Source organism: Chiloscyllium plagiosum, unplaced genomic scaffold, assembly GCF_037043375.1.
Source record: "Chiloscyllium plagiosum isolate Xiang-an unplaced genomic scaffold, Cpla_swu_hap1 HiC_scaffold_23, whole genome shotgun sequence".
NCBI lineage: Eukaryota > Metazoa > Chordata > Chondrichthyes > Orectolobiformes > Hemiscylliidae > Chiloscyllium > Chiloscyllium plagiosum.
In genome coordinates, this window is record NW_028270161.1 from 17,931,235 (window position 1) to 17,943,263 (window position 12,029).

The 12,029-nt window shown below is 42.9% G+C and overlaps 1 protein-coding gene across 2 annotated transcripts in view; it reads right to left on the bottom strand.

Moving 5' to 3' along the window:
- Positions 1-12,029, bottom strand: part of LOC122561472 (carboxypeptidase A1-like) — a 39,958-nt gene that overhangs the window by 4,684 nt on the left and 23,245 nt on the right. For both annotated transcript variants that reach the window (XM_087999404.1, XM_087999403.1), the window contains 4 exons: positions 11,736-11,846; positions 4,360-4,450; positions 1,828-2,027; positions 587-671 (listed from right to left, as the gene is read on the bottom strand). In XM_087999404.1, coding sequence (XP_087855530.1) covers positions 587-671; positions 1,828-2,027; positions 4,360-4,450; positions 11,736-11,846 — 487 coding nt within the window. The remainder of the gene's footprint in view (positions 1-586; positions 672-1,827; positions 2,028-4,359; positions 4,451-11,735; positions 11,847-12,029) is intronic.

Sequence of the window (12,029 nt, forward strand, 5' to 3'; positions counted from 1 at the left end):
ATTCAGGATTAAAGTCCTTATTAGCTTTTAACCCTATTCATCGCTCCAGAACCCTTTTTCTCATTATTGCTATCAGGTATAATTTATTTCCTTTTCCCCATTGCCCTTTGATTATTTCTGGAATGCTATTAGTGTCCTTTACCATGAAGACTGATGCCAAGTATGTATTTCCTTGTCCCTGATTTCCCCAGCTTTTTTTCTGTAAAGGACTTACATTGGACCCTCATTTCTTTTTTAAATATTTAAAGAAGCTCTTCCTATCCATTTTTATGTTACTTGCTAAAGAAACAAAGATGAGAGGACATAAATTTAAAGTGATAAGCAAAAAAAGCTATGCTAATGTTAAAGAAATCTTTTTCATACAACAGGTAGTAAAGGCATGAAATGTGCTGCACTGCAATATGATGGAGGCGGGTTCAGTTGAGAAATAGGAGGGACAAGAGTAATGGGTGGAAAGCAGGAGGTAATAATACTTGTTTGAAGAGCTGGTGCAGGCACAATGGGCTGAATGGCCTATTTCTACACAGTAACAATTCTGTGATTCTCTGAGGTAATTACATTACTTTCCCTGTGAGCAATTACTTACAGATTGTGGTGAAGATAGGTCCATATTTGTAGCTGGTCCCATACAGTGAAGCTAAAGAAGTGACAGATATCTTGCTGAGATCAAGCTGCGTGAAAAAGGGCATATTTAAAATTTGAAAATAATAAGGACACAAGCCAGGTAATTTTTATATGAAAAGTCAACAGCATGTTACTATTTAGATACCGACCCCAGTGTCTACCATATATTCACCATCTTAATGAACTAGATTCTCTATTTGGATGGAAAGATCTCATCTACCTAACTTGTTATTTGTGCCCACTGCTGCTTGATGTTTATATGCATGAAACTTTCATCTCATTTTGAAATACCTTTTGCAAAGCAAATAATCCAAACTTTCTCATCCTTAAATCCTTACATGTGAAACTTCTGTTATTTGCCTCCAAGTCCTTTCAATGGAAATAATAATCTTGTGGTTCAGTGATTCTGTATTTCTGTGCATTAGTTACATTGCAAAACTTTTCTTAGAAGCTATTCTTTCATAAATATTTTTAACAAATTGTTATTATAAATTTAACAACAAATCTCTTTCCTGGCCAGCACATAATTAAATATTTCTTCTTACTTATTTTCTCTCACTTATCCACATTGAACAGTCTGCCACTTCTCAACCCTATGCTGTAATGCCTAAATATTTTTTGAGTCAGATTACTTTGGTCCTTATTTTGTAAGCATCTGCAAATTTGGAGAATTTGATAACCAATTCTTTACCAAATCATTACTATAAGAAACAACAGATGAATGTCCATGCTTCTAAAGTGTAAGGTTTTTTAAAATCCAGCACCTTAGTTACTTCCTAATCTCTGCTCCTATTCATTCACCATTAACTCATAATGAGCAACTATGACAAATGCGTTGAATATTCAGATAGAATATGATCTCTTGCTCCTCTCCACTATTAATAATGTTAAAAAGTAACATTGGTTTTCTTAAACATCATCCTTCCTGCTTTGAATTCACTATTTTCCTTTAACAGGTAAGTTGCCTGTCCAAATGGTGTGTGAGTTACATTAGTAGCTCAGAAGGTGTGTGAGTTAGACCAATGGGACCCTCTCACCTGCTATTTAGAACTGGAACGAGTCTGCCAGCCACCAGGAACCAAATGTTAACATCCTATAGCTAGGCCCAGAGGTCTTTGGAAGACCACAATTCAGTGGATTGTTGGCCACAAATGGCCCTGAGTCCTGTTATAGTTGTTGCTTACAACATTTAGAAAAACTTACCAGTTCTCCATAGTCTTTTGGCTTAGTTGAGGTGTAACCATAAGGAAACATTAAGAGCTGAGAATAGCTGTGAACATCAATGAAGACTTTGAAATTTCCATGACTTTTGACAAAGTCAACAATGGCTTTGACTTCCTTCTCAGAATTGGCATAAGGTCCATAATAAGTTGACGAACAAGAATTGCCACTGGCACCAGGTCCTGTTAAATAAAAGTAGCAAATAAGATTTGATGGCTAACCGTTTAGTGCTCTTTTATTTGAAAAATGATTGTGAAATTCAAGATTGGCCTCATCACTTTTCAGACACGTTCTAGAATTTAAATTGTTTTAAAGAAAAATGAAATTGCAAAGACGAAGGGCAATAACAACACAGCAGACATAAAATGTTTTTTATTCTGTGCAAAGGTATTTTGGATTGCATGGTGCAGTGAAATTGGGAAATCAGACAGGTGGAAACACATCTGTAAATTAGCTCACCTGAATTTCATTCATTCATTTAAATGGAGGAAATGTGCAGCTTCCTTGCTAGAAATATGTGTTCTGACCTGTCTGGTGTTTAATAGATCCTGCCCTCAGGTTGCACTGTATAATTGGAGTTGGACCCAGAAAGTCTTTCCTTTAGAGCATTGTGTTCAGTTTTGGGCATTGACCCTTTGGCTTTGGAGGGAGAGCAGTGCAGGTTTTCCAGAAATGTATTAAGGGTTAAGTTATGAGGTAGAATGTAGGTAAACATGGCATGTATTGCCAAGTCTATAATGTAATAAAGGAATTTGATTAAGTAGATAGACAATGGTGTGGTGATACTGTCACTGGCCTATTAAGCCAGAGGCTCAGGTTAATACCGTGGTTCAAAATGCATCAGGGCAAATGATGGAACTGAAACTCAATTAATGAAATGTAGAATTGAAAGCCTATTTCAGTAACAGTGACTATGAGCTAAATTTTCCCAGCCCCTGGATGATGAGGACAATCATGAGCCAGTTGTGAAAACAAGAGACAGCAGAAAATGTGATTCTCCATGTCTAGAAATACAAAGACTGATCTTCCATCAAAGGTTTGAATGGTGAGATGAAGATTTTGCTAACAGGTGACAAGAGACCTATTTGCAAACATTTATATCTCATTATCGACCTGCTGGACAGCTGCTTTGCAATGCAGAGTGATGTTAACATTGTGGGTTCAAGTCCTGCATTAGCTGAGTTTATTATGAAGGACTCTCTCAAACTCTCCCGACACTGAGGTACGGTAGCCCTCTGGTTAAACCAACACCAGTCATCTCTCTCTAATGAGAGAACGGCCTTATGATCTGGTCAGGCTGTGGTGACTTTACCTTTTAAGCTATTTTATTACCTATTCTTACCTCTTTTCTATGAAGATTACTATTCTCCCTTGCAGCAAAGAGAGCCTTGATGTGTCATGAAAGTCAGAATGTATAGCAGCAGTTCCAGCTCACCACCCGCCCCGCCAGGCCTCCATGTTGGCCAACAATCCCTAACATCTCCAGACAGCAACCACCTGAGCATGCACAACTGCATAGCATAGAGGGAATGTTGCCTTATATGTTAACTGCTGGCGACAGCTAGGTGGCACAAGCACAGCACTATAGAGGCGTGTGAGCAGTGTACTATTGCCTGAGGTAGCTTGCTAAAACATTCAAAGGGGAAACATCCTTGAAATTTCCTAAAATTGATTCTTCATTGATTTTTGGTAAAATTCATCTCCATGAAACTATCGTTGATTGCTGTTACAAATGTATTTGGTTCATCAATGTCCTTCAGGGAAGGAAATCTGTAGTCCTTATCCGGTCTAGCTTCCATGTGACTTCCATCACTCTTGGCTGCCCTCTAGTAGGTCATTCAGTTGAAAGACAACAAATGCTGGCCTTGCCAGTGATGTTCATATCCCATGAAAGCAAATATTTAAACATACTATTCCTGAAGATGGGTGAGTCCAGAACAAGAAGCATCACCTTAATATTACATCTTAGCCTTTCAGGGGTGATATCAATATAAACACATTTTCACACAAAGGGTGGTGTAAATTACTTCTCTGTGAAATCCACACAGGCAGGATTTGCAAAGAGTCTGTCAGCATTCCCAGCACTGGTCTTGCCAGCCCAGTTGCCAAAGCATCACCTCACCCTATCTCTATACCTGGAACTGTTTCATTGGATCATTGGCAAATAGTTTCCTGACACAGATTTTACTCCTGTCTCCTTGACTCTCGGTGGTTTTGATTTGAGAGACTGTCCTGCAGTGACCCCTTCCCCATCTTCTGCAAATGATGCTTTGTTCAATGTTATTGCTGGGTTCATGTATCAATAATAAGCTCCTGCTCAGTTCTACAATCAATGTTCTCATTCATTTTTCATTCTCTATCTGTTATTCTTGTAACTAACTCTGTACTATTGAAACATACTCAATACCTGCAAAAGCAATATTGATGTGATGAAACATCAAACATTTGTTTGGGTTTAACTAGACTTGTAGTTTGATAATGCATGTTCTACCTCAGCACACAGTGTAATCCTACCTCCAAAATTGGCATCAAAATTCCTGTTTGGATCAACTCCTGTACATGCCATGCCAGCATGTTTAGACCTGGTCTTCCGCCACATACGATTCTAAAAAGAAAAACCATTATAATATTGGTGGCTGGGGAAAATACTTTAATTTGATCAAAGCTACCCGAGATACATTAACCTGTTCCTGACTCTCACTGTGCCTGTTAATCTTTTTACTGTCTGGAAATGTGGTTAATAAACTTTAGAAGCTATTTTCTACTTTCAGTCTTTATTTCTGTTCTCCAGGTTCCTAAGCGCCAAAACGGACAGCTATGTTGAATTACTTTTGGGCGACAAAGTGGCTCAGTGGTTGGCACTGCTGCCTCACAGCACCAGGATCCCAGATTCGATTCCAGCCTCGGGTGACTGTCTGTGTGGAGTTGCACATTCTCCCTGTGTCTGCGTGGGTTTGCCCCGGGTGCTCCGGTTTCCTCCCACAATCCAAAGATGTGCAGGTCAGGTGAATTGGCCATGCTAAATTGCCCATAGCATTAGTCAGAGGGAATTGGGTCTGGGTGGGTTACTCTTCAGAGGGTCAGTGTGGACTGGTTGGGCCTGTTTCCTCTCTTTAGGTAATCTAATCTAATCTATTCCATGTAGGGTTATTTGTTTCCTTTATCATAGGCTTTAGAACTTCACATTTGTCAATCAATCAATAAAACAAAATATTACTTGCTTTAGTAACTTTACCTGTTTATTCCCTTTATCCATATTTCCTTTATTTTAAAGGGAACGGGGTATCAAAATAAAGAGGTCTTGCTAAAACTATTCAAGGCATGAGGTAGAGTGCATCTGGAATACTGTGTACAGTTTTGATTCTTTATCTAATAAAATATATTCTGGTGATGGAGGCAGTGCAGAGAAGGTTCATTAGGTTGATCCTGGATACCAATGGATTTTCTTCCGAGGAGAAGTTAAGTAGGTTAGGCTTGCACTCATTAGAGTTTAGAAGAATGAGAGGTGACCTTATTGAAACATATAAGATTCTTAGGAGTTTGACAAGATAGTTGTGGAGAGGTAATTTCACCATGTGGGAGAGTCTAGAACCAAAGGAAATAATCTCAGAATGAGGGGTTTCACATTTAAAACAGACATGAGGAGGAATTTTTTCCCTCAAAGTGTAGTCAATCCATGGAATCATTTACTGCAGAGCACTGTCGAAATTGGGTTGTATTCAAGGTTGAGATAGACATTTTTGATCATTCAGTGAATCAAGAGTTCTGAGAGTAAGGCAGGAAAGTGGAATTGAACATTATTAGATCAGCCATGATCTCCTTGATTAGTGGACTGGTTTCAATGGGCCAAATGGCATATTTTCCTTATGATCTTTTGTTCTTTTCCTAGTCTTTAAAGTGTTATTTAGGTCATTTGCAAACCTTCCCAACTTTCAAACATAACAAGTTCATCATTTTCAATCTTTAACAAACTAAGTGTTTTATTAGAATCATCCCTGTTGTAACTCTTACTTCTGAGTTCTATGAACACTCTCTCAGAAATACCATCTTTTACATGATTGGGCAATAGAAATTGCATAAAGAGTTCCAACAAATGATTGAACAATACTTTATTTCACTACAAAAGAAACACTTAGAATTAATACTCATTTTCTCCTAATGCAACCAGGAAAGTAATTGCTGTGCATTACATTTGGACATTACCCACCTATTTATTAGCTGAATAAAGGAAGGTGCAGTGTTTTGAATAAGATATTAAACCAAGGACCCAGTTGCTATTTCAAATGAACATACTTTTTATTTGAATGCCATTTTAGGGCTCTACAAATTGTTCTAAATCAAGTTTGATTTACTAATCGTATGGTGTGAGTAGGATGTAGATGGAGACAAATCTGCACCACTACAGCAACCTGATGGAGAGTCTTATCAAAACAACTACTGACTAGCAACTGGGGCCAAAGAGGGAAGAGCAGAAAGTTGCAGACTAGCCGAAATTTTTACAAGAATGCAAGAAATTAGTTTTGTTTGTAAGGATCATCCATAGGAGGATTATGGGACAACCGCAATGTAGTGTGTAATGATGATAGGATGCAAAGCCTAAAACTGCCCTAATCTGGTTTAAGAATTACTAAACCGGCATTCTCATTTCACAGGGTCCTTGGAAGTGAAACCTCACACATGTTGATGCATTCTGCTACTGAGGCGGAGTAAAAGACTCCTTGCTCTGCTGTTGATTACGCTTTACCTGACTTGCAAACACTTGCGTTAACACAACAAGAACTTGCGTTTATTTTAAGATTTTCATATAGAAAAATATTTTGAGGTGATTGACAGGTTACAGAGAAACAAAGGGAAAAGCATGTATGAATTTAAATGTAAGGATGAGAAGTTGAAACGTGAAGTATTAAGTCACTGGAGGTGAACATAAGTCAGTGAAGATTGCAGTAATAGCTGAACAGAACTTGGGACAGGATGGTTCATTCCTACAGAATTATCAGTGAACAGTAGTTTATATGAAATGAGAATACAAGGCTGGCAAGGAGAACTTTTGGTGCAGTCAGGTCTAGAGGGGTCAAGGCCATGGAGAATAGTTTCTGTGACTAAGGGAGAGTCACAGACAGATGATGTTACAGAGATGATTATAGATGGTCTAGGTGATGGAGGGAATATGAGATTGGAAATTCAGGTACACATGAAAATCCAGATTGCAAATTCTCATGTTCAACTTAAAGCTGGTGAGGTAGCAAGAAAGAGGGAAACAAGAATTGGAAAATATTTCAATATCTAATGTTGACGCATTGCCTTTTGAAGCACAGGAATATCAATCCCAGATCATTTTAGAGAAGCAAAGACCAATTAGGGATATTCAGCATGGCTTTTTCCATGGGAGATCATGTCTTACAAGCAATTGAATTTTTTGCAGATGTGAACAAGAAGATAGATGAGGGCAGAGTCAGAGACATTGTCTACATGGGCTTTAGAGCTGAAAAATGTGTTGCTGGAAAAGCGCAGCAGGTCAGGCAGCATCTAAGGAGCAGGAGAATCGAGGAGGCCAAGGACCTGCATGTCCTTGCTCCTTGGATGCTGCCTGACCTGCTGTGCTTTTCCAGCAACGCATTTTTCAGCTCTGATTTCCAGCATCTGCAGTCCTCACTTTCTCCTAGTTGATTTTAACCTACTGCGAATCCTCTTGCAAGGATGCCTTCCTTGAAGAAGCTCTCTTCCTCCCTCTACAAGGGTTTCAGTGAGTCCATCTCTCACTGCACCCCCCAGGTCATCTCCTCTGCCCTGAAGCCCCGCACCAACCAACCCAACCGCCCTGTGGCTGAACACTTTAACTCCTCCTCCCACTCCGCCAAGGACATGCAGGTCCTTGGCCTCCTCCATCGCCAGACCATGGCAACATGATGCCTGGAGGAAGAGCGCCTCATCTTCTGCCTAGGAACCCTCCAACCACTAGGGATGAATGCAGATTTCTCCAGCTTCCTCATTTCCCCTCCCCCCACCTTATCTCAGTCCCAACCCTCAGACTCAGCACCGTCTTCTTGATCTGCAATCTTCTTCCCGCCCTCTCCGCCCCCCCACCCCCTCTCTGGCCTATCACCCTCACCTTAACCTCCTTCCACCTATCGCATTCCCAACGCTCCTCCCCCAAGTCCCTCCTCCCTACCTTTTATCTTAGCCTGCTTGGCACACCTTCCTCATTCCTGAAGAAGGGCCTATGCCCAAAACGTTGATTCTCCTGCTCCTTGGATGCTGCCTGACCTGCTGTGCTTTTCCAGCAACACATTTTACAGCTCTGATCTCCAGCATCTTCAGTCCTCACTTTCTCCTTACATGGACTTTAGCAAAGCCTTTGACAAAGTTCCACATTTAGACTAGTTAGTAAAGTTAGATCACATAGGACTCAGGAGAGCTTGCCACCTGGACACAAAATAGGCTTGATGGTAGGAGACAGAGGGTGCTGATGGAGTGTTGTGTTTTGGACTGGAGGCCTGTGATCAGTGGCGAGCCACAGGGATATCTGCTGGGTTCACTGTTGTTTCAGTTTACGTAAACAATTTGGATGGTAATAAAGGAAGCATGGTTAGTAAGTTTACAGATGATACCAAAATAGATGGTATAGTTGACAGTGAGGATGGCTATTGGAGCACAAAGGGATCTTGATCAATTGGCCCAATGGGCTGAGGAGTGGCAGATGGAGTTTAATTTAGATAAATATGAGGTATTGCATTTTTGTAAGACAGCAAGGGCAGTTAGTGGCAGTTACCATTATATCGTAGTGCCTTGGGTGTGTTGTTGAACAGAGAGATGTGAGGGTTCAGGTGCATAGCTTCTTGAAAGTTGCATCACATGTTGACTGGGTGGTAAAGAAGGCATTTAGCATACTTGCCTTCATTGCTTAGATCATTAAGCATAGGAGTTGGACGTCATGTACTGGTTGTACAGGACATTGGTGAGGCCACATTTGGAGTACTGTGTACAGTTCTGGTCACCCTATTATAGAAAGGATATTAATAAATTGGAGGGGTGTTATCGGGACTGGAGGGTTTGAGTTATAAGGAGAAGTTGGATAGGCTGGGAGTTTTTTTCACTGGAATGTAGGAGGTTGAGGAGTGACCTTATAGAGGATTTAAAACCATGAGGGGCATAGAACCTCTATAGCAAAGAACTGTTCTTTAGTATAGGAGAGTTCAAAACTAGAGGGCATAATTTTAAGGTGAGAGGAGAAAGTTTTAAAAGGAACCTGAGAAGTAATATTTTCACACAGAGAGTGATTTGTATGTGGAATGAACAGCCAGAGGAATTGGTGGACGCAGGTACAGTTACAACATTTAACAGGCATTTGGACAGGTAAATGAATATGAAAACTTTAGAGGGAAATGGGTCAAACTGGTTTAGTTTAGGAAACCTGGTCAGCATAGACGAGTTGAACCAAAGGGTCTGTTTCTGTGCAATTTGAATCTATGACTCTATAACTGAAATATTAGCTTTGTTTTTCTCTCCACAGATATTGAGGAAGGTGTGCCAAGCAGGCTAAGATAAAAGGTAGGGAGGATGGACTTGGGGGAGGGGCGTTGGGAATGCAATAGATGGAAGGAGGTTAAGGTGAGGGTGATAGGCCGGAGAGGCGGTGGGGGCGGACAGGGCAGGAAGAAGATTGTAGGTCAAGAAGGCGGTGCTGAGTCTGAGGGTTGGGACTGAGATAAGGTGGGGAGAGGGAAAATGAGGAAGCTGGAGAAATCTGCATTCATCCCTTGTGGTTGGAGGGTTCCTAGGCGGAAGATGAGGCGCTCTTCCTCCAGGCGTCATGTTGCCATGGTCTGGCGATGGAGGAGGCCAAGGACCTGCATGTCCTTGGCGGAGTGGGAAGGGGAGTTAAGGTGTTCAGCCACAGGGCGGTTGGGTTGGTTGATCCGGGTGTCCCAGAGGTGTTCTCTGATACGTTCCGCAAGTAGGCGGCCTGTTTCCCCAATGTAGAGGAGGCCACATCGGGTGCAGCGGATGCAGTAAGTAATGTGTGTGGAGGTGCAGGTGAATTTGTGACGGATATGGAAGGATCCCTTGGGGCCTTGGAGGGAAGTGAGGGGGGAGGTGTGGGCGCAAGTTTTGCATTTCTTGAGGTTGCAGGGGAAAGTGCCGGGAGTGGAGGTTGGGTTGGTGGGGGTTGTGGACCTGACAAGGGAGTCGCAGAGGGAGTGGTCTTTCCAGAACGCTGATAGGGGAGGGGAGGGAAATATATCCTTGGTGGTGGAGTCTGTTTGGAGGTGGCGGAAATGACGAAGGATGATACGATGTATCTGGAGGTTGGGGTGGTAGGTGAGGACCAGTGGGGTTCTGTCCTGGTAGTGATTGGAGGGGCGGGGTTCAAGGGCGGAGGAGCGGTAAGTGGAGGAGATATGGTGGAGAGCATCGTCAACCACGTCTGAGGGGAAATTGTGGTCTTTGAAGAAGGAGCCCATCTGGGTTGTTCGGTATTGGAATTGGTCCTCCTGGGAGCAGATGCGGCGGAGGCGAAGGAATTGGGAATATGGGATGGCGTTTTTACAGGGGGCAGGGTGGGAAGAGGTGTAGTATAGATAGCTGTGGGTGTCGGTCAGTTTATAGCATACATCTGTGTTGAGTCGGTCGCCCGAGATAGAAATGGAGAGGTCTAGGAAGGGGAGGGAGGAGTAAATTTGAGGTCGGGGTGGAAGGTGTTAGTAAAGTGGAATTCCAATACTGAACAACCCAGATGGCCTCCTTCAAAGACTGCAATTTCTCCTCAGACATGGGTGATGATGCTCTCCACCATATCTCCTCCACTTCCCGCTCCTCTGTCCTTGAACCTCACCCCTCCAATTGCCACCAGGACAGAACCCCACTGGTCCTCACCTACCACCCCACCAACCTCCAGATACATCGTATCATCCTTTGTCATTTCCGCCACCTCCAAACAGACCCCACCACCAAGGATATATTTCCCTCCCCTCCCCTATCAGCATTCTGGAAAGACTCCCTCGTCAGGTCCACATCCCCCACCAACCCAATCTCCACTCCCGGCACCTTCCCCTGCAACTGCAAGAAATGCAAAACTTGCGCCCACACCTCCCCCCTCACTTCCCTCCAAGGCCCCAAGGGATCCTTCCATATCCATCACAAATTCACCTGCACCTCCACACACATCATTTACTGTATCCGCTGCACCCGATGTGGCCTCCTCTATATTGGGGAGACAGGCCGCCTACTTGCGAAACGTTTCCGAGAACACCTCTGGGACACCCGCACCAACCAACCTAACCGCCCCGTGGCTGAACACTTTAACTCTCCCTCCCACTCCGCCAAGGACATGCAGGTCCTTGGCCTCGTCCACCGCCAGACCATGGCAACACGACGCCTGGAGGAAGGGCGACTCATCTTCCACCTAGGAACCCTCCAACCACAAGGGATGAATGCAGATTTCTCCAGCTTCCTCATTTCCCCTCCCCCCACCTTATCTCAGTCCCAACCCTCAGACTCAGCACCGCCTTCTTGACCTGCAATCTTCTTTCCGCCCTCTCTGCCCCCCACCCCCTCTCTGGCCTATCACCCCCACCTTAACCTCCTTCCACCTATCGCATTCCCAACGCTCCTCCCCCAAGTCCCTTCTCCCTACCTTTTATCTTAGCCTGGTTGGCACACCTTCCTCATTCCTGAAGAAAGGCTTATGCCCGAAACATCGATTCTCCTTAGATGCTGCCTGACCTGCTGCGTTTTTCTAGCAACACATTTTACAGCTCTGATCTCCAGCATCTGCAGTTCTCACTTTCTCCACAGATATTGCCTGTCTTGATGAGTATTTCCAGCATTTTCTGTCTATATTTCAAGGTGCTAACATTCTTGGTATTTTGCTTTAGTATTTTTGCACTTACATTTGTGTGGGTAAATTGGAATCCATCAGGATTTGTAACAATCTCTAGGTAGAGGTCCATTGTGTTCAGCAGTGAAGTCACAGAGGTATCTTTGCCATATTCACTGACAAACTGGGTAAGAGACAAAAGGAATTATTGTGTTACTGTGTCAGGACATTCCCACATGTACTTACTCCTTCCTCATTCAACGTGCCTTCCCTTTTCTACCTCTCTCCCTACCATTCTTTCTGTACCTTTCCCAAATTTCCATCTTTCGTGTGAACTTAGACAGTGAATATCAGCAAGTAATCCAGT